Source organism: Littorina saxatilis, linkage group LG13 (assembly GCF_037325665.1).
Source record: "Littorina saxatilis isolate snail1 linkage group LG13, US_GU_Lsax_2.0, whole genome shotgun sequence".
Taxonomy (NCBI): Eukaryota; Metazoa; Mollusca; class Gastropoda; order Littorinimorpha; family Littorinidae; genus Littorina; species Littorina saxatilis.
In genome coordinates this window covers 26,872,550-26,896,080 of record NC_090257.1, presented here as the reverse complement: position 1 = coordinate 26,896,080, position 23,531 = coordinate 26,872,550, and the positions used below count along the sequence as shown (strand labels likewise).

General features: G+C 40.1%; 1 protein-coding gene across 1 annotated transcript in view; it reads left to right on the top strand.

Moving 5' to 3' along the window:
• The window catches only part of LOC138945395 (uncharacterized), a 66,075-nt gene that overhangs the window by 1,515 nt on the left and 41,029 nt on the right, over positions 1–23,531 (top strand). The window contains exons 2-6 of the mRNA XM_070316831.1: positions 2,195–2,334; positions 3,074–3,290; positions 3,588–3,733; positions 4,043–4,430; positions 9,054–9,172. Coding sequence (XP_070172932.1) covers positions 2,195–2,334; positions 3,074–3,290; positions 3,588–3,733; positions 4,043–4,430; positions 9,054–9,172 — 1,010 coding nt within the window. The remainder of the gene's footprint in view (positions 1–2,194; positions 2,335–3,073; positions 3,291–3,587; positions 3,734–4,042; positions 4,431–9,053; positions 9,173–23,531) is intronic.

The following is a 23,531-nucleotide window of genomic DNA, read 5'->3' as shown; positions in this document are numbered from 1 at the left end:
TAAATTCACTTCTAATATTTTACTCTTCAATTTCTTTCTTTCTTTGCTTTGCTCTGCCGTTAATTCCGCTAATAGTTTAATCAGCCTTTTCTTTCTTTCTTTCTTTTGCTCTCTCAGATATTCCTTTCTAATATTTTACCCAGCCATTTCTTTCTTTGTTCGCTCTCTCGTCAAATTCCTTCCTTTACTCAGCCTTTTTTTTCTTCTCGTAAATTCTCTTCTATTGATTTACTTAGCTTTTTCTTTCCGTCTTTGTTTCGCTCTCTCATGAATCCCCTTCTAACCTTTTAATCTGCCCTATTGTTTTTATGTTTTATTTTGCTCTCTTATGAATTTCTTTCAAATATCTTACTTAGCCTTTTCTTTGTTTGTTTATTTCGCGCTCTCATAAAATTCATTCTAATATTTTACTCAGCCTTTTCCTTTTTTCATTTGTTCACTCTCTCAACAATTCCCTTCAAATATTTTACTTAGCCTTTTTTTTCTCTTTTTCTTTCGCTCTCTCATAAAATTCCTTCTAATATTTTAATCAGTCTTTTCTTTTTCTTTCTTTCAGTTTCTCATAAATTCTCTTTTATTTTTCTTACGCAGCCTTTTCTGTCTGTCTTTGTTTATTTTGCTCTCTCATAAATTCCCTTCTTAAATTCTACTCAGTTTTTTTCAATCTTTGTTTCAATTTTTCGTAAATTGCCTTTTAATATTTTACTCAGCTATTTCTTTCTTTCTTTGTATGGCTCTCGCATAGAAACCTTTCTAACATTTACCTTAGTCTTTTCTTTCTTGTTTTGCTTTGCTCGTTCATAAGTTCCCATATTTCATTTTACTCTGCTATTTCTTTATTTCTTTAATTGCTCTCTCATAAATTCCTTCTAATATTTTACTCACCCTTTTCTTTTATTCTTTGTTTCAATCTCTTATAACTTTCCTTCTTATAATTTACAAAGGCTTTTTTATTTATTTTTTTATTGTTTCGCTGTCTCATCAATTCCCTTCTTATATTTTACTCAGCATTGTTTTTCTTTCGTTTGTGTTGCTCCCTCATCAATTCCCTTCTAATATTTAATGCAGCCTTTTCTTTCTTTATTTTTTTCGTCGTCTAAAAAAATCCCTTCTTAAGGTTTACTCAGCTATTACGTTTTTTTATTTGTTCGCCCTCTCATTGATTTCCTCGTACTATTTGTCTCAGCCTTTTCGTTCTTTCCTTTTTACATTTAGTCAGAAAATCTCTTCTTATTTAGCTAAGTCTTTTCTTTCTTCTTTTGATTTGATCTCTCATAAATTTTCTTCTAATATTTTACTTCTAACATTTCTTTTATTATTTGTTTTGATCTCATAAAATCTCCTCTAATTATTAACTAAATCTTTTCTTTCTTCTTTCGTTTTGATCTCTCATAACTTTCCTTTTTACATTTAACATAGATGACATCATCGTTGATTTTCTCTAAATTCTCTCGATGTCGAATTATTTGCCTGTGATTTCCTAACAAGCTGCCGAACATTCCATGAACATAAGTTTGTCACTAATTGTTTGTCTGTGCCCCGGTGGGTCCATATATTGTTGACTATAACGTATTGTTTTGTCATAAAAAACCGTTCCAACAACTTACCTTTCTTGGTTTTTTTTTAATGAATTTTGGAACGTTTTCAGTCTCTTTGATTTGGGATTTTTTTTTTAATTCTAAAAAAGATAGTCAAACAAATCTTCACCAAATAAAAAGAAACATGTTCAACTGTAAATATTATATTCCTTTTGTTTAAAATACTAATTCTGCTTCACTACCAAAGCTCTCTTCGATAGAATAATTTGTCCCATTTTATTACATAAAACTGACGAATATAACACTCGTTCTTTTCATATCTCTCCCACTTATTTTACACGTTGTCATTTAAATATGATTCCTGCAAGCAATTCAAATCCTATATCTTTGTTATTTTTTCAAAAATCAAATATAGATGTTCTTTCCTTTTTGGGTTGCGCAATCCTCTCACAATAAGGGAACATACTGAAATGCTATTGATAAAACTGATTCATAAACTCGCAAAAGCCGTCTCATAGTCCATTAACATCCCTTCCTCAAAACCTTCAGTCTAGAGCACTGTAAGTCAGTCAACCTTCAGACGTAGCAAAAGTGTTACCATGGTGTGAATACATGCATATTATTTGGAGTAATTGAGACACCTTATTACTGTACAGCGTTGGAGGCTTATCAGTGGGACGGAGGCCCTGAAGACAAGGCGAAGATCAAGGCATGTGTAGGAGGCAGCGCGTCCTTCGCTTGGTCTTTCGTGACGGGACTTGGAGAGACCATGCTCGGCCGTGACTGGTGGTTTCAGGTTCGACACATTAGCTTCCACCATTTAGCAAATCTGTTATATAACACACACAATTTGTGAGTGATGGAAACAGGTTACTAACCACATGCTCAATTGTACAAAGGTTACTACACGAATATGAATTGATGTATTTCCTCACACAAGCTGTTTCTGGGTTGTTGTTTTTTTAAAGACAAAGGGTAAACAAGACTTTTCACATTGATGTCGGGGAAAATATATAATGTGTTTCTCTTTTACCTGTTTCCTCATCTTTATCAACTCACAGTTCACAACACGTGACAATATTTTATCAAGACATTATATATCCCCCCCTCTCTCTCTCTCTCTCTCTCTCTCTCTCTCTCTCTCTCTCTTTCTCTTTCTCTCCACCCTCTCTCTCTCTCTCTTCATTGTTCTCTCTCTCTCTTTCTCTCTCTCTCTCTCTTTCTCTTTCTCCACCCTCTCTCTCTCTCTCTCTCTCTTTCTCTCTTCATTGTTCTCTCTTTCCTTTCATCACCATCGCCTCACAGTCCGACTCAGCAGAAAGAATATTTATTTAACGTATAAAACGTAATATTTCAAATTGTTATACAGTAAGAGTGAAAACAGAATTAAAACAATATAACATCATATGTACGTATACAATTACATTATTTTAATAATTGCTGAGTATAGAATTTAAACATTATCACATTATAAGCTTGATATAGTTTCCGTGTCAATGGAATAAAATAAATATATCGGGCAATATTTTCCGCAGGCACCAGGCAAGGACAAGAGGACCCAGATAGCAACGTACAAAGGAAAACATTTCTACGCGACGGACAACACACGTGTTGATTTTCTCCCCAACGCGGGGCTGTCTCTACGCTTCGCCAGACCTCAGGATTCCGGCAACTATTCTGTGCAAGTGAAACTTGAGCAGGCAAACTCGTCTCTTGCTTCCGTGTGGAGGACGGTGACGCTGTCTGTTACAGGTAATTGTTTTTGTTTTTTCACGTGATGGCTTTCTATGATGAGCAACAACTACCAGCAAGCGATGTCGAAGATAAACGAGTGTAAAGCAACGTGATTGCTACATTCATCTATTTGCATTATTATGTTATGTGTGTTAACACTTTGTATTTGTCAAAACATTTAGGACTATTTTATTTCAAAAGCCAATGTAACCGTCGTGGATCAACTGTGGCAGGAAAATGAAAATTAAAAGTGCGTAGTTTATAATGTACTGTGACAGCGGTCATATAAATTAGCACATTCACTGTTCGTTGCAGACAGACCCCCAGCTACACAAGATGACGCCCTCCGCCTCACACTGAGTAACGCGGTTCGGGATGACGTCACAGAGGACTGGACACTGCAGCTACACTGTGGTCAATTTGTGGACCTTGGTCATCCCCCTGTAGATGTCGTCTGGAAGGTGTGTATGTGTGTGTGTGTGTGTGTGTGTGTGTGTGTGTGTGTGTGTGTGTGTGTGTGTGTGTGTGTGTGTGTGTGATGTTTCATATTACTAATGTGGCATTTATTTTTCACAGTGGAAACACAGCACGGCCTCAATCGACAGAATGTCAACTTATTTCAGATCATCTGAGGACAGTACATGTACATGCTTTCAGTTCTCTGTTTTGACCACTTGCTTTCTGCTTTGTCGTTCCGTACTAGTTGTCTATCTTACACCACCGTTGATTTTTCGAAATTTTCTCCATGTCGAACATTGATTGTCTGACAGACCCCATCAGGTGAGGTGAGGAACAGCAGCTACCGGGACAATGGCACGTTTGTCCTGTCGCTGTCCAGCCCTGTCCAGGGAGGTAGCTATTCCTGTCACCTGCCCCCTTCTGCCCCCGCTGCCCGCTGTCTGACCGCTACCTCGCTGCGGAAAGCTGCAGCCCAGCTCTACGTAGACAACAAGGACGTCAGGTTGTCGTTCTTGGAGGCCCGCCAGAGGGAGATAGAGCAGGTGAACAAGGACCAGAATGGAACCATAGAAGACATGATGCAAGTGAACAAGGACCAGGCGAACCTTCTTCAACACCAGACGATGCAACTTCAGGAACTAGGCCTATACCTGAACCAAACCATATCAGAGCTGACCAAACAGTGCAGTATGAGAGCTCGTGAGTACATACAGAGAAAACCTTTCACAAAAGATACCAATAACTTTAATTATTTAAAAAGGAAACACGGGATATAAGACCATTTGTTTGAAGAATGTGTTGGTCAACAAAACTGTCGACCATTGGTTTGCTGCTGTGTCTGGTTGAGGAGTTGATATGTGCTGGCTTACCTCGATGTCTTTTCATTTGCTTGAGGTCGCATGACAGCGCTGTGTAAAAGTATGAGTATGGTGTGTGGGTGAGGGAGGGTCTGTCAATGTTTTGTTTATATGTATAGGTTAAATCACGAGTGTTTTGTTTTGTATGGCTTGTATTTCAGTCAAGAACCCAGCGGATGAACATCAAGGGACACATGAGCCTCTGGCGAGTGAGTCCCTTTAATATTTGCCCGGGGTCTTGACTGAAATACAATCCATTTAGAAAAATCACGAGTGTTGTAACCTGTATATCCCTTGAAGACCCAAAAGTCAAAGTGCGATGGAAACATTAAGCTTCAGTTGTCTGTTCAGATGAGGCACTGAGGGCTTAACCTCTTCACATAACTTATTCTTAAGGCACGCCTGTTGATCAATGCCAAGTTGGTGCATAATGGCGGCGTCGCTGTCCCTGTCAGTTGAACGCCTCTTACACTGATTTGACTGAATACCTAGTGGTTATACACATGTATGCATCTGCTGATATCTTGGACACCTTCATCATCAATAGAGCCTACTGCACCGCAGAAGAGATAGAAATACTTGAAAAAGGCATGAAACTACCTGTCCAGAGGACTCTTGTAGTCGATGATGTACCGATAAGAGCGTGTGTAATAATACTACTACTAATAATAATATGGGAGATTTATTGAGCGCTTGACGTTCTCGAAGCGCTTTACGCTTGACGTTCTCGAAGCGCTTTACAATGAATTGGTGAGAGGTCAAGGCAGGTGAGGTAGCCCGTACGTTGAACATCTCTCATGCTGGGTAGTTTTGTATTTCTATAACTCACCGAACTCTGACATGGATTACAGGATCTTTTCCGTGCGCACTTGGTCTTGTGCTTGCGTGTACACACGAAGGGGGTTAAGTCACTAGCAGGTCTGCACATAAGTTGACCTGGGAGATCGGAAAAATCTCCACTTTTAACCTACAAGGCGGCAGCGACCTACGGGACTCAAACACACGACCTTCCGATTAGGAGGCCGACGTCTTACCACCACGCCACTGCGCCCGTGTACCGAAAAGAGCACGCCTGTGACATCTTAGGCATGACTGTAGCGTGAAAATATTGGCAGTGCAGGTCGGACGGATTGGGTTTTTAACGATTGCTAGTTTGACTTCTGTTTTACTGGAGAGAGCCGGCTAGAATTATCATGTTGATCACAAGAGAAAAATAGTACATCGAAAACGAGGAAACAAATAACAGTGGACAATTAGGTCCCCGAAAAATGACGCGATGGACGACAGACGTCATGACATCTACGATGCTGTGATGATAGTCTCGATAGTCTCGGCAGATCGAGACTAAAACTGAGCGAACGATCTCGCGCAAGTTCTCAACACCGTGGTATTCCCAGGCACATCTAGTCGACTGGTACATGTGCATTGTGGAATGTCAAGTCGACAGAAAGTAGTGCACCCCCTGTTTCTTGTGTTATAAGAGTAAAATTGATATACCATATTGGTATAACAATATAGTACTCTTAAAATACAAGAAATATACCCACAGTAGATTTACAGAGACAAAGAAGGGAGGTCATGGGGTATATACATGTATACAACTCTCCTGTGTTCACTTTCAAGTGAATAACTATCGTTCTGATATCATTTTAAAGTGAAGCTAAAGAAACCTGGTATCGGCACTGCTGTGCATCTCCTATGATCTCAATGGTATCAAGGCACGGGTCATAGAGATCAATTTAGATCTAGATCTATTTCCGGTTGTGTATTCACACGCCAACGTTCGTTCGTCAAGATGGACGGCGATTTTGATTTGATAAGCGACTTTTTCTTAGAAGACTTCAATGAAGAGGACGAAAATTTAATGGCCGCTGCGCCCAAAAAAAGGAGATTCGAGAAAGTGACTGATGACGATGTGAACGCTCTCATCACCGATACAGAAAACGCCAACACCAAAAGAAAAACTGAACATATGATACGGCTGATTTCAGATTTCATTCTTCAAACCGAAGAGTTTGCAAAACAGATGAGATCAGCTGATATAGCGAAAATTGAGGATCCAAAACTTGTTGCAAACATTCTTGTCAAGTTTCTTACAACGGTGAAACGCGAAGATGGAGATGAATATGAACCAGGTACGATTCGAGGATTTCTGTCCGCCGTCGATCGGCACATGGCAGCGAACGGAAAAGGCAAGATTTTTTCCAGCAATGATACGCTGTTTGAAAACGTTCGAGCAGTTGCAAAAAGCAAACAAAAAAAAGCTGAAATCAGCAGGGAAAGGAAACTTACCTCAAAGAGCGTGTGCACTAACGGACGAAGAGGTGGAAACACTGTGGGACTCTGGTCAGTTGGGAGTGTCCACACCAAGAGCCATAATCAACACCCTGTGGTGGTTGAACTGCCTCCACTTTGGAATGCGGGCAAGAACCGAACATCGCCAGATGTGCTGGTCCGACGTTCAGATGGACAGCAGTGGCCACCGCTTCTTGGAATTCAACGAGCGAACCACGAAAACAAGAACAGGGGTCTCCAGGCAGGATGTCAGGGCAAAACCGCGAGCGTATGAAGATGTTGAAAACCCTGAGCGGTGCCCTGTGAAGATCTTCGAGAAATATGCCTCTCTTCGCCCTGCAGAAACATGCGGCTCCAACTGTCCGTTCTACCTCACATGCGTCCATGATCCGAAACCAGGCAAACAATGGTTTCGTGCAATGCCGATGGGAGTGAACACAATCGGCAGTTTGATGAAAGAAATGGCGGCCGCGTCCGAGATATCTTCCACCACAAGTAAACGAATCTCGGGTACCTCGGCGAGGAAGACGCTGCTACAGAAGCTCAATGATTCTGGAGTTCCCCCAACCCATATAATGGAGAAATCAGGACATAAAAACATTCAGTCTGTACTCAGTTACGCGAAAATGTCCGACAACCAGCAACTGCAAGTTTCCCGAATTCTGTCAACCACGCGCACTTGCACAGTCTCAAAGTTGGGAGCTATGACGTCAACTACTGATGACGCAGATTCCAGTGCCTCGGCCTCAGGCGGAAACACACTCCGCCAGCCAGCAGTGACCTTTGATGCGCCCATTCATGGAGGAGTTTTCAATTTCAATTTCACAATGCCGCAATGAGTTTCTTCTTTGTCTTCAGTTGCAGAGCGCCAAATTCCATTCAGTTACATTAAGTTGTGTACGTGTGTGTGGTTGTTTTTTTCTTCTTTTTTTTTACTCCTAAGTTGATGAGGCCCAATGACAAGAATCCAAGATAAACTGGAACGAATTTATATTTCAAGCAAAGAAAGTGTTCGTGTTCTTGTTTGTTTCATTGCAATAAATTTGCGTTAATCAACTATGCGTGTTCTCTCTCTCTCTCTCTCTCTCTCTCTCTCTCTCTCTCTCTCTCTCTCTCTCTCTCTCTCTCTCTCTCTCTCTCTCTCTCTCTCTCTCACTCACTCTCTCTCTCTCTCTCTCTAAAAGGTTGAAATGACGTCAAGTGTAGCTAAAGATACGTCACTTCCTGGTTACACAATGGCTGTCGCACAAGTTCTTGATCAAGCAAACTGAACGCGAAAGTGGCTTCTACCGTGATTTCCAGGTTTGCATTGTGTCGGCTCTAATTTTTTCTTTCAAAATCAAAATAAAAGAATCGAAACTTTATTCACGAATACCATTTTGTAAGCCACTAAAAGCAAAGACACGCCACACTATTTTCCTTCCACCATTCCTCGATGGAAAAGAGTCCGTGTTGTTTTTGTTTTAATTTTTGGAACCATCGCGGTTTTGAATTCGTGTTTCCGATGACAAAGACTGTAAAAGTACTAAAACGTTCACTCACAAAGACTCAATCAGTGTTGATAATCATGCAACTAATCTGTGCAATCACACATTGTACAACGAAAGGCTTAAAACACTAAAAAGGAAGGGTACATGCTAAAAAGTGACTGACCTTGCAGATAGGATGGCACCCCTGTGCATTTTTAGACTCCAAGAAAAGCGACGTAAAGTTTACGTTTGACATCACATTTTCAATTATGACGCGATCGATTGAACTGGTGACACGTTTTAAGGCCATGAAGTGCATTCTAAAAATCCGGCTCCCGTTGGGTAATCATGCGTACTTGTCGCACCACCAAAATGATGACAAAAACGATGTTTGCTGGCTTGTTGTCAGACCAGCATTTTGTTGTTGGTCCTCTGGGAGCATATGGCCTTTTGTAACATATTTATCAACCGCGGCCTTGGTCGATAAAGATGAAAGAAAAGACGATTATGGTCCCCTCGGAGCAACACAAAAGCTGGTCTGCCAACAATTAAGCCACCAAACATCTTATAGTATCTTCTAAACTGCAACAGTAGGGTCATTTATTTACCGCAGGTAATAAACTATTCTGAATTCTGAATGTTTGGATTGTCATATATTCATGAGCAATCTATTAATTTGTTTTGTTCTATTTTCCCCCCAGGTAAAAGCTGTGTGGACTGGTTGAGTCTTGACCCTCAAAGCGGTCTCCGCACAGTGTGTGTGTCAGGAGAACCAGTCACTGTGTACTGCGATCAGACCACGGACAACGGAGGATGGATTGTAAGTATGTTTATCCTACATACGTGAGAGAGACACCCGTCAGATAATAATCGTTCAAATCACACGTGTGTATATCGTGTAAATGAGGTCATGTCAAGCAAGTCTGGCAGGGACCTGTTTTTCCACTGCTTATGGTGCCAAAGTCACCAAGACAAACGTCATTATAGAAACAAAATTTGCGCTCACTAATTACCCTCCATGAATCTTTAGAACTAACACGTCACGCCACACTTTCAGAGTGACGTTTCTTTGCTTTGACGTAATAGATTGCACGAGGCTTTACAAGAGATCGAGGTTCCAAAACAAGCGTCTTCAATTTAGCTGCCTCGACTGCAGGACATTTTCAGTAAAATACACGTTTGTACAGTATGTAGGATAAACAGAATACTACATGGTTTGCTGTTTCGTACCAGATTTACACTCGTTGCTTTTTGGCTCACGAAGTGTAGCCTATGCGATCGTAACTTTGTCTGTCTGTGCGTTTGTGCGTGTGTGTGTGTGTGTGTGTGTGTGTGCGTGCGTGTGTGTGTATGTCTGTGGTAGAAACTTTAACATTTCCGAGTCTATGTGTGAGTGGTTATCCAAGACTATGGATAAAGCTCGCATAAGATTACGTCACGGTCAAAAGTGTTTGACGTCAATTAATGCATCATGACGGCATGCCTCCCTGTAGTCTTTTTCTCTCGCGTGGTGTGTGTGGTCTCGGTCATTGTTATTTTGAGCGGGCCGAGACTATTCTACATGCAGACAGACAGATCTAGATCTAGTGTCTCTCTTTCTTGCACAGTGTCACCTAAGCTTACTGTGTGTGTGGGTGTGTATGTGTGATGGAGTGATTGAGTTTGTGTTACTGTTTGTCTATTTCTTGCGTGAGCCTTGAAGGCTTCGCCTCTTGTTCAAATAGTGAACAGCTCGCTTTCGCTCGCAGTTCAATCTTTAAAAAAACAACTCGTGTAAATATGGCACGACACAGCAAGCCATGTAGTATTCTCTATGTGTGTGTGTGTGTGTGTGTGTGTGTGTGTGTGTGTGTGTGTGTGTGTGTGTGTGTGTGTGTATGTGTGTGTGTGTGTGTGTGTGTGTGTGTGTGTGTAGGTGGTTTTACCGACAAATGGGGACGATTGTCACTGGAGAGCAGTCAAATGGGGACGCTTCCGACAAACGGGGACGTCCCCATTTGTCGGCCCGTGCGACCCCATTTGACTGGATTTGAGCAGATTGAGCGACCCCATTTGACTGCTTCCTAGCATCCCTGTGGACAAACGGACTGGATTTTCACACAGATTCATACACATATTTTAGCTCTGCACTTTGTGGTCTGCTCAACTAAACCATGTGATTTTTATCATGTGACTTCAAATGACTTTACAGTAACTGCTTTCATCAGAATTCAGTTTCTATTCAAATGCAGTCAAACTAAAACATTTATTTGAATTAAAAAAAAAAAAAAGTTATTGCATTTAATATATTTTATTCAGAGTATTTTGAAAGAGTTCTGATTATTTGATCACGGTTTTTTTTGTATTAAAACAAAAACAAACACAGAAACATATACATTCCTGTAAAAAAAAAAAATGATTACAATTATTTTGTTATGAGATTTATTTTAGGTTAATTCGAAGTGTTGTGTCTTTGTCATTTGTTGGTTTGTGCAGTGCAGTTGTTTTGTCAGTTATTCTTCTCTTCATTTGTTCTATCGTCTTTCTTCTTCTTTTTTGTGTGTGTATTTTTGTGTTTTTGTGCCTGAAGAAGACCCTTAGGTCGAAACGTCGCTGTTATTCGTTCCGTGTTCGTCATTTTAACGTGAGTACATTGCTTTTTGGTCTCTTTATTGTTCCCTCTCACGTGCAGTCGCCATTGTTTAATACATGTTTTAATGTGTTTTGTATAATCCGGAAGCAGGAGTTTAAAACCTATATATATATATTAAGGGAAAAGTCTGGGTTGTGGCACTCGATCACTAGGTGGGGCACTGCCCTTCGCTCCCTGTTACCCGAGTTCCAATCCTCGTGGTAAGGCGTCCGCCCCGTGATCGGGAGGTCGTGGGTTCGAACCCCGGCCGGGTCATACCTAAGACTTTAAAATTGGCAATCTAGTGGCTGCTCCGCCTGGCGTCTGGCATTATGGGGTTAGTGCTAGGACTGGTTGGTCAGGTGTCAGAATAATGTGACTGGGTGAGACATGAAGCCTGTGCTGCGACTTCTGTCTTGTGTGTGGCGCACATTATATGTCAAAAGCAGCACTGCCCTGATATGGCCCTTCGTGGTCGGCTGGGCGTTAAGCAAACAAACAAACCCGAGTGCCAACAACAATAGGATGAGCATCAGAAGCGAAGATAAAGAGGGAATTTTTTTCTCTGCGCGCGCGCCAGCAAGCAGGATGTCTCAGAACTGAAGCGGTAATAGTATGATCTAATTACAGGCGATGGGTTTATGGGTCACGTGATTATATATATGAAGTCTTCTATCGCGCGCGTATCTCCAGACTCGGACTCAAGGCGCAGGGATCTATTTATGCCGTGTGAGATGGAATTTTTTACACAATACATCATGCATTCACATCGACCAGCAGATCGCAGCCATTTCGGCGCATATCCTACTTTTCACGGCCTATTATTCCAAGTCACACGGGTATTTTGGTGGACATTGTTTTATCTATGCCTATACAATTTTGCCAGGAAAGACCCTTTTGTCAATCGTGGGATCTTTAACGTGCACACCCCAATGTAGTGTACACGAAGGGACCTCGGTTTTTCGTCTCATCCGAAAGACTAGCACTTGAACCCACCACCTAGGTTAGGAAAGGGGGGAGAAAATTGCTAACGCCCTGACCCAGGGTCGAACTCGCAACCTCTCGCTTCCGAGCGCAAGTGCGTTACCACTCGGCCACCCAGTCCACGTGATGTGGGGGCGGAGCCAAACATTGGTTGATACTTACTGTGTTGACATTAGTTCATTGGCCCCGCCCCAACATCATATGACTTACTAATCCATGGGCTATCATTGGTTCATGTTTTTGGCGCTAAACTATCTGACAGGTAAAGAACTATTTTGATGTGACACGTTATTACTTGGTGCAAATACGCGCAGTGTTTAAAACCACTTGGCGGACAGAACTGTTCATTCTCACAATTCGACACTTACTACATCCATAATAACCACACCGTTGATCAATCGCTGAGAAATGGCACAAATGACAGTTGGGGAAAACATTCAGAAGTTGGAATGATCTTACTGAACGGCTGGCAGACTTTTCCAGAAAGAACGATTTGGTGTACGAGGTCAAATACAGTCGTGCTGTTCAACTTGCGAACAAGAATTCAAAACAGCCCTTTCCAGACGAACTGAAGTATGCATACGCAAAACTTGTGTGCAAGTACTCAGGAAAAGGACGACTCACAGGCCGAGGTGCGAAGAGGAGCAATGGGTAAGCGGATTAATATTTAGTTGCTATACTTCTTATGCGTTCTTGTCACAGATAGTAACTCGTATGAATGTTTAATTTTAATATTATTATTTTTTTTTAGGTTTACAATGTTTCAACATTCATTCCAGTATCGACTGACATTTTAACGAGTGCGGAAAGTCTGTCTGTCTGTCGTCTGTCTGTCTGTCTGTCTGTCTGTCTGTCTGTCTGTCTGTCTGTCTGTCTGTCTGTCTGTCTGTCTGTCTGTCTGTCTGTCTGTCTGTCTGTCTCTCTCTCTCTCTCTCTCTCTCTCTCTCTGCGCGCACTTCTTCTTCTTCTTCTTTGTCGGACAGATTTTTCACACAAATGACCAGGAAACCAGATTACGTAAGCCGTGTCAGCTGTACCCTTTGTAAAAGTCAGCGTAGCTCGAGAACGGCATTGAAATATTTTCGGTGTTCTTTACCTTGCCCAAGAAGCAGAGCATAAGAGTATACGTCACACACTCGAGTCAAGGACGTCGTAAAATGGCCCTCGGTCAAGTTTTCACCGAGAACCATTTTATGATGTCCTTAACAATTATGTGTTAGTCGGCTTAGAATATGCGCGCAGGTTTCAAAGTTTTGATCCATTCGATTATCTCAACAGACATCCTTTGATTGTAAAGTTGAATGCGGGCACATGATGGTTGAAAATACTTAACTTGAAAGTTTCCCGCTGTGGTAGATTTTTATGGTGGTTGTCACACAGGCAGCGACGGCTTTACTGGTCGGACCCAGTTGTGCGTTACCTCGCTTTTGCCTTTAATGACTGACTGACTGGCTGACTTTGGGGATTAACGTCCTCTGAGGTAACTAGGATCTATTTGGGAACATTTACCGTGATACTGTAAGAGGAGCAAGAAAAGAAAAGAAAAATGATGATGATGATGATGATGATGATGATGATGATGATGATGATGATGATGATGATGATGATGATGATGATAGAAAGAGAGAAAGAAAGAGAATAGTGAGAGAGAGGGGAGAGAGAGAAAAAGAGAGAGAGGGAGAGAGAGAGAGAGGGGGAGAGAGAGAGGAGAGAAAAAGAGAGAGAGAGAGAGAGAGAGAGAGAGAGAGAGAGAGAGAGAGAGAGAGAGAGAGAGAGAGAGAGAGAGAGAGAGAGATTTAGAACCGACTCCAGACGATGGGAAATGCTGTAAAGATACATTTGACGTAAAGCGAGTGACGCAATTTCACTAGATTTTTTCGAACTTTGATCATTTAGATTCCAAGTGAGCGGGTCGGCATTGCACACTCAGAGGATGGGCGGTGCTTTGCTATTCCGTGAAGCACCCACCGACAAAACTAGCTTTTCTGTACTTTTTTTTTTTTAGATAAAGAGAGTATTATCTCGCAGCATTTGAAGTGTCATTCTTTAGAATAAATCACGTTGGTATTGTTGATTTAAATTTGTACTTTGTCTTGTCAATGTTTTGCTTGATAAACAAAAAGGGTCCCTGCTTGAACGTTATAACATTTAGAGGGTCACCTAGAATCCGTCCTGATTGGTCAAAAAGCCATATGAGGCACTGAACTGGTACTAAAATAAAATAATGTGCTGACAAATTTAAGCTTCTTTTTTAATACAGTAACAGGATAGATTTCTCCCCCGAAAACTACAGAAAATTGGCCATTTTGACCTCCATAATGTAACATCTTACAAGTAAGTGTAGTTGGACCTGTCTTTAACGACAGTTTGAAACGAGTTGTTATCGCAATTAAAGAAAGCCGCCGTTGGCTACTCGGGTGGTGTCTTATCGCTTTCAAGAGTATGTCAAGAGGTGTGTATGGGGTGCGCTCAAGCGCAGAAGACAACGTGATTGCATTCGGCTAACTCAGAGCCGTCCCGCCCGCCTGGTACGTTTAGCAGTCGGTATAACGAGATGGTAGTGTATGCATTTTATTTATTGGTGATGTAGAGATAGTACAATGTCATTACAAAAAATAAATTCAAAACAAACATGAGTTTAAAGGTTGTGAAAGACAGGTTGTGAACGTTAGTTTGACCGAAACTGGCAGCCGCAAACACATAATAACAAACAATCAATATTATGATAGATTCTGGATAAATAATGTATTATAATGTGCATCTTGTAGGTGATTGTGCTTTTAATAATTTTCAGATTTGTTTTCCCTGTTAATGCTGATGCCACAGTACTAGTAGATTTTTATAGGGAGAAAATGGTTTTGTTTTAAAATGTTCATTATGTACATTGCTTTGTAATTTTGTTAACACATTAATTTTGTGAAACGCCCAGAACCATGTCAGGATTTGCAATACATAAAAAAACTTTATTGTTTTATCTTTTTATATTTAGTCAAGTTTTGACTAAATATTTTAACATCGAGGGGGAATCGAAACGAGGGTCGTGGTGTATGTGCGTGTGTGCGTGTGTGTGTGTGTGTGTAGAGCGATTCAGACTAAACTACTGGACCGATCTTTATGAAATTTGACATGAGAGTTCCTGGGTATGAAATCCCCGAACGTTTTTTTCATTTTTTTGATAAATGTCTTTGATGACGTCATATCCGGCGTTTTGTGAAAGTTGAGGCGGCACTGTCACGCCCTCATTTTTCAACCAGATTGGTTGAAATTTTGGTCAAGTAATCTTCGACAAAGCCCGGACTTCGGTATTGCATTTCAGCTTGGTGGCTTAAAAATTAATTAATGACTTTGGTCATTAAAAATCGGAAAATTGTAAAAAAAAAAAAAAATTTATAAAACGATCTAAATTAACGTTTATCTTATTCTCCATCATTTGCTGATTCCAAAAACATATAAATATGTTATATTCGGATTAAAAACAAGATCTGAAAAATAAATATATAAAAATTATTATCAAAATTAAATTGTCCAAATCAATTTAAAAATACTTTCATCTTATTCCTTGTCGGTTCCTGATTCCAAAAACATATAGATATGATATGTTTGGATTAAAAACACGCTCAGAAAGTTAAAACAAAGAGAGGTACAGAAAAGCGTGCTATCCTTCTTAGCGCAACTACTACCCCGGTCTTCTTGTCAATTTCACTGCCTTTGCCATGAGCGGTGGACTGACGATGCTACGAGTATACGGTCTTGCTGAAAAATGGCATTGCGTTCAGTTTCATTCTGTGAGTTCGACAGCTACTTGACTAAATATTGTATTTTCGCCTTACGCGACTTGTTTATGATTACTATTACCATTATCAGTATATAAGAGGGACCACGCTTATACCGAAACTGCAATTTAAACAAAATTAATGTTGAAGAAATCAAAAATACATCGAACACATTTCACGCTTTGATTTAACTTATGTTTCCAGCTCGTCACAGACACAGCCTAAGTGCGAAGGCCTGTCTTGAAGCAGAAACGCTTTTGGTGTTCTAGTCGCTTCACACTTTAAGTCAAGTGTCCGTCTCTCACAATATCACACCTATCCGCGAAAATAGGCAATAGGCCATGATGGGCCATATGTCAGGGAACAGAAGTAGCTCGCTGACTGTCTGATTTTTTTCCCGAGATTTTATTACCTCTCTGGGCCATAAGATGTGGACTACCTTGGGATGGGACAATAAAGTAATGAGAGAGAAAAATCTAATATATTCCTTGACTTTGGGGTAGCGCGACTCTGTTGCAGCTAACTTTCATGTGGGAGAAATAGGCCCTGTCGGAGAACAGAAGTGGCTCGCTGAGTGTCTGATTTTTTCCGAGCTTTTATTACCTCTCTGGGCCATACGATGTGGACTACCTTGTGGTTTGTTTGTTGTTTGTTACGTGTAAGGATTACCCACATGACAAGCAAACAATACATAATTCGTTTGATCTTATCGAGGTTATCGTTCCGAATAAGTTGTTGTATATACTGTAAACATTCCACTTTTAAACACATTTTTAAAACACCTGTTGTGAACACTGAATGAATTACTCTTTTACAAAAATAACACATGAATAACACACACTAAATAATGTTTACCATTTGTGCTACTTTTACCAGTTGAATTAAACAAACTTCACCAACAAAGTATTGCGACAAATTACGCACCCGAATTAAGGCATTAATTCCCATGTCATTTTGTTCAATTTGTCTTAGCTACTACCCGTAGTACATGTAGTATGTAGTCAAAATAGTCGGAAAGTTTCAAAGCAAACTAACAAGTCCTTGCTGACATACAGCGCTTTTTCGCATAATGCCCCTCGTAATTAACGCAAAAAACTCCCGTTTTTGACCGCACATACGATCAACACCTGCATCAGAAGGAATAGCATAGAACACAAAATATGCGAGCATGTGAATCCGTGATTTGTAAAAACGTAAAACAATCGCCCCGCGATTTACAAATCACGTAAATGCGCCGGATATTTTCTTGTCATCTCCAAAGTCAAGGGATCTATTAAATGTTTTCAATAAGGAATCAGAAAGGCCACATACATTCCGCTCCGCGCATATCTATTAAAATCCTTCGGCAACACATTATTGCGACAAATTACGCACCCAAATTAAGGCATTAATTCATATGTCATTTCGTTCAATTTGTCTATGTACTACCCGTAGTAGCTTACATGTAGTATGTAGGCAAAATATTCGGAAAGTTTCAAAGCAAACTAACAAGTCCTTGCTGACATACAGCGCTTTTTGGCATAATGCCCTTAGTAATTGACGCAAAAACTCCTGTTTTTGATCGTAAATGCGATCGACACCTGCATCAGAAGGAATCCCGTCGCGATATAACCTTCGTGGTTGAAAACGACGTTAAACACCAAATAAAGAAAGAATCAGAAGGAATAGCATAGAAGACGTAATATGCGAGCGTGTCAACCCGTGATTTGTAAAAATGTAAAACAATCGCCCCGCGATTTACAAATCACGTAAATACGCCCGATATTTTCTTGTCATCTCCAAATTAAGTCAAGGGATCTATTAAATGTTTTGATTCTTATTTCATTACTTTTTTGTCCCATCGCTGGGATATTCGGGTCAATTCCCCCCAATGGAAGGCTAGCAGGAACAAAGTCGCGCTTCCTCCAAATCAGGGGATCTATCAGATGTTTTTTCTTCTTTACTTCATTGTCCAATCACTGGGAAATTCGGGGCGTTTCCTCCGTGTGGAAAGCTAGCAGCAACAGAGACACGCTACCTCAAAGTCAAGGGATATATTAGATTGTTGTTTTTCATTACTTTATTGTCTATTCGCTGGGAAATTCGGGTCGCTTCCTCCCAGTGAAAAGCTATCAGCAACCGAGTCGCACTACCCCAAAGTCAAGGGATATATTAGATTTTTTTTCTCTCATTACTTTATTGTCCCATCGCTGGGAAATTCGGGCGCTTCCTCGCAGAGAAAAGCTAGCAGCAACAAAGTCGCGATACCCCGAAGTCAAGGGATCTATAAGATGTTTTTGTCATTAATGTATTTTCCCGTCGCTGGGAAATTCGGGTCGCATTCTCCCAGAAGAAAGCTAGTAGCAACAGAGTTGCGCTACCCCAAAGTCAAGGGATCAATTAGATTTATTTAATTCTTTTCATTATTTTATTGTCCCATTGCTCAAAAATTCGGATTTGTTTTCTTTATGCTAAAAATCGTAATATTTTATCTATCGAGTCCAAACCACCCCCACCACCCAGCGTGGACGGCTTCACTGTGTCACAATGTGGATGCAAAGAAAGACAAAAATATCTACTGAAAGAGCACACGCCGACGACGAGCAATATCTAGTAAAACTGCAGACTCAGCCGTGTGTGTATGTGTGTGTGTGTGTGTGTGTGTAATCCAGCAGCGTGCTTACAACAACAACAACAACAACAAACACAAAAAACACCTAATAAAAAATGTTTAAAAAAAACCACAATAAATACCGGTTAAGCGATATGAAACAAATCAGTCAATCTGTCGCTCGAAACAAAAATATCAACACTAAAAACCAGCCATATATGACGTAATGTGAGTAGTTTTGACAGCATCGCTGATCACCTACCTTAATTCTGTTTTCACATATTAATGTTTAAAACAAACATAAACTTTGAAAATAATTCTCTGAGAATGTTAGGACAGTTCCACTCATCTTGAACTCAGGTCAAAAGGAGTTCAGGTCATTCTCTCCCTGACAGGATGCCTTGAGTTTCCTTGTCTGGCAAGGAAACCGATTTTTGTGTGTGTGTGTGCATATTTAGAGCTTTTTGTAATGTATTATTGATATAAGCAGATTCGCGATCTTCGATAATGATTTTTCATGGTGTTTTGTCATTTCAAAATTACGAAGGAATTGAAATGTAAGACAGTTTCAAGCGAGCTATTTTTCGCGGCTGTATTTACTGTGCAAACAATTCTAAATATGACAAAAGTGTCACGTGATAATCAACCGTTTGGTTTCGGCGCTCACTGGAGCAGACGATTTTTTCTGTAACCAGTTGACAGAGATGAAACCATATATTACGGTTTCCTTCCGGCAGCAGTCCCAAAATTTCGACTTGTTTTGACCTTAGAACGATGTCTTTATCATAACTGTGAAGAACAGAACGGAGATCACTGTCGAAGTCGGCCAATCTGCAATCATTTTCGTCTCGCAAACACTGATCTCAAATTTAGATCAGTGCTCGCGAAAAACATATGGGAGATAACTCTGTATTCTTTTTTTTATATAGATTCGCGTAGGACTGTAGCGTCCGGTCAGAGAGACAACTGGCAATAGCCGTGGAGCGATGCTTATCAGAATGAGTTCCACTGAGTCCACCATAATCAAATATAGTGCCGAAAAATTAAAGCTTCTTTTTTAATACAATAACAGGATAGATTGTTCCAAAAAAAACTACAGAAAATTGGCCATTTTGACCTCCATAATGTAACATCTTAAAAGTAAGTGTAGTTGGACCTGTCTTTAACGACAGTTTGAAACTGTCTACCCGAGTTGTTATCGCAATTAAAGAAAGCCGCCGTTGGCTACTCGGGTGGTGTCTTATCGCTTTCAAGAGTATGTCAAGAGTATGTCAAGAGGTGTGTATGGGGTGCACTCAAGCGCAGAAGACAACGTGATTGCATTCGGCTAACTGAGAGCCGTCCCGTCCGTCTGATACGTTTAGCAGTCGGTATAGCGAGATGGTAGTGTATGAATTTTATGTATTGGTGATGTAGAGATAGTACAATGTAATTAAAAAAATAAATTTAAAACAAACATGATTTTAAAGGTTGTGAAAGACAGGTTGTGAACGTTAGTTTGGGCCGAAACTGGCAGCCGCAGTCCGTTGAGACATGTGATCGCAGTTGACAAGTAAGCAATATCTTAAAACATGTCGCGTAGACGAAATTAATACATTCAGTCAACCCTTCGAACTCACATTATGAAAGACAATACGAAGACAAAACTCAATACCTGTGTCGATTTCATACCTGACGGCGACCGCTGTCGCGTTCACGCCACAGAAAGCCAGTATAGCGCAGTAGTGTAAAGCGCTTCTTATGAAATTGTGCTTTTTCTATTGTATATTTTTTTCGAGCTTGTTTTAATCCAAACAGGACATTAAACGTTGTAAGTATTTTTGACCAAAATAGGACATTTTACACACAGATCGAAACAGTCAGTGTTCCTCCGAGGCCGCGCTAGCGGTCGAGGTGAACGACTGTCGAGATATGTGTAAATTGTCATATTTTGGTAAAAAAATACAAATAAAATTTATGTATCTGGGTAGAATTTTTTGTAGTTTTTATGATTGAACGCACACAAACATGCACTATTTTGTAGTCTCGGCTGGCCGCCTAAACAGACGTTTTGTCGGCCTCTGACGTCATATAGCTCAAAGAAGGGAAATCCAGTGTTCAATCGATACACATAGATTTGTTTATGGAATCAGAAAATGATCAAGAATAAGATTACATCTTTTTGGATCGATTCATCACATTTTATTTTTAAATACAATTTTCTGACTTTTAATGGCCAAACTCAAAAAATAATTTGCAAGCTTTAATCCTGAAATGCAATCCTGTTGTCCGGATTTTGTCGAAAGTTACTTTTACAGAATTGTAATCAAATGAATCCAAAAATGAGGGTGTGACAGTGCCACCAAAACTTGTACAAAATGCCAGATATTACGTCATCAAAGAAACGTATCCTCCAGTAGTTTTCTCTGAATGGCTCTACACATACATACACACAGACCCACAGACCCACAGACACGTACTACGTAGGCCCTACACCACAACCCTAGTCACGATTCCCCATCTAAGTTAAAACATTTAGTCAAAACTTTACAATATGTTAAAAAATATATATATATATATATTTCGTGTGGTCGTTATAGACAAAGTGGTGGACAAGGTTTCATTGGACAGGTTTGATTGCACGATCGGACTAAAGATTCAAACACACCGATTGGCTTCAAGGGAGCCCGGGTAGCTCAGGTTGTGGACTTGTGATCCTAGGGTCGCGGGTTCGAATCTCGGCCGGGGCCCAGATATGTCATAATGATATACTACAACAACAAAAGTTCATGGAAAGATAGAAACGCTTACTTGCGTTGCAACTTTCAAAACATTTAAGAGTAATTCGCAGTCGGCTGCAGGTCGAACATCATGGAAAATTACATATGAAAATCCGGACGAGGAAGTAAACTTTACCAAAACATTATTGCGAGAAATGTCGCGACAAAACTGCCGGTTGTTGTTATTTTTCTACCTCAAATGCACTCGACATCTGCATGAGTAGGAATAGCATAGAACACAAAATACGCATGCTAACTTAACAAGACAACATGTTCTAGGTAGATAATGTTTGACTTTCTTCTCTCATGTAAAAGTTGTATATCATCTATATTGTTGTATCATAACAGAATTCAGACGTTCAAACGATTTCTGAAACAGACGTGTGCTGCCTGCTACATATATCATTAAACAAATCAAGCCAGTGATGTTGAGAAGAAAAAATATCGACAACCAACTATACCACAACGACAACAATCGATAATTTTGCGCACAAAACAAAAACAACTTTCGGGAAATAGAAGTCAAGTAAGCTGATCAACTGAAAGAAGAATGAATCTGAATACACATATTTTTTCTTCTTTACCCCTGTCTCCACCCCCTGACCTTGGTTCGGCGCGTCGTTAACAGATACTATGATTTGACACGATCGTTACCTCACAGACGACACGACTCGCCGCGTCTACCTCTCCCTGTGTGCTTCTGTAGCAGCATGTATAGGATGAAAAATATTAATTAATTTATTTTTGTTGTTGAGCAACGGTTTTTACGAACACATAGTGTTAAATAAAACCTTGAAAGAAAAATGATTGTTGTGTATGCATGAACCGCGCACAAGTTCTATCACGCCTCTTCTGAGCGGCTCCCGTTCCACCAAGGGCAAAATTTTTTTCTGCCAACGATTTATTGCATGAAGAAATCAAGTTGACACCTTCTTCGAGCTTCGTGGTCCGCCAGTAAAGTAGCGCACATACTAAATACATTCATCCATTGGCCCAAATGGTCATGTGATGAACCCAACGCTCCGCCCACTCCACTCAAAACACTTGACCGCCGCGTCAATGAAATCTTCGCTGGTGTTTATTGGATGGTCTGATTTGTTACAGGCCGAACGCTGCTCGTCTTACAGAAGGCTCATAAGACCGCGTAAAAGCCATACCACGTTGAAATCAGCGGTTCTCTTCTAAAAGCGTGATTGACATTGTCAGTTAGTCAAGCAAACGAATGCACGCGTTCACGCATGCACACACATTAATATACGTTTGTTCTGCGAATTGTTTGCTTGTTTCTCTATGATTTGTTAATGCGTGCGCGTGTTTGTATGTGTGTTTATCACCAGTCGACATAATTACTGAAATACTCAATTCTTTGGACGCAACAGCACTCTGCACTTTCAAGCATGTACTACATGTACTGTTTTTGTACATGGGGTTAACACACGTTGTTTTGCATAGAAATCTTAATTCGTTAAGCGGGGAATACTTTAAAAAACAAAACCCACATGTTTTAACGATTCACGTAATGTTGCTTAGCTAACACAACAATTCGCCAAGAAAAATGTACTTAGCATACCCATTCCTAAAACGAGTATAAAGGATCTTAGTTGGAAAAAAAAAGGGAAGTTTTGTTTTTGTTTTTTAAGTAAGTCGCCCAAGCGCTCTATCAACTTGACTAAAAACAAATCTTTGAAAAAAAACACAACTAACTACACACACACACACACACACACACACACGAAAAAATAAAAGAAAAGAGAAACACACACTAATGTGACATGATATAACTGAGTTTGCTGAAAACTGACGAAAAAGTACAAGACCGGAAAATCGCAAATGCTTACGCATAAACTTTTACAATTTCTTAGAAGCGCTCCGAACAGACACAATCACACACTCACATGCAACTTGGAAAAGCACTTCACTGGACAGTTCGGGTTGCAATTTTGGTTATTGTAATTATGTAACCACTGAACATCAGTGTCTAAGTGTTCAGTTATTCACACGGGTTTCATCTGCTTGGGTAATGGATTACAACTAAATAGCACTGAAAAAATTAATTTAAAGAATCAAGAATCAAACGCAAAAGAGATTATCGCCAGAAGGTGAAATCCTGTTTGTATGAAAAGAAATAATCGGCAACGGTAACGGAGCATTTTACAGTTAGTTATTTCTTTTTTTTTTTTTTTTTTTTTTTTTTTTGCCAAGCACATCATTGTGGGGCTTTTAATGAATAACATGCATCCGTCCACTCACAATATATTTTCTTTCATCCTTCAACATTTACCACTCAAAAAGTATATAGTATCAAAATTAATGAAAAACTTGTTTCTTACTTGTACCCTTAGACAATTTTCCTTGGTTGCCCCAAGATTGTGTTACTATTTGCTTAGACCATAGCTTTTTTTTTCTTTTTTTTTCTGTTGAAATATGTATTTAAAATGCATATCATTATAATTATACACACA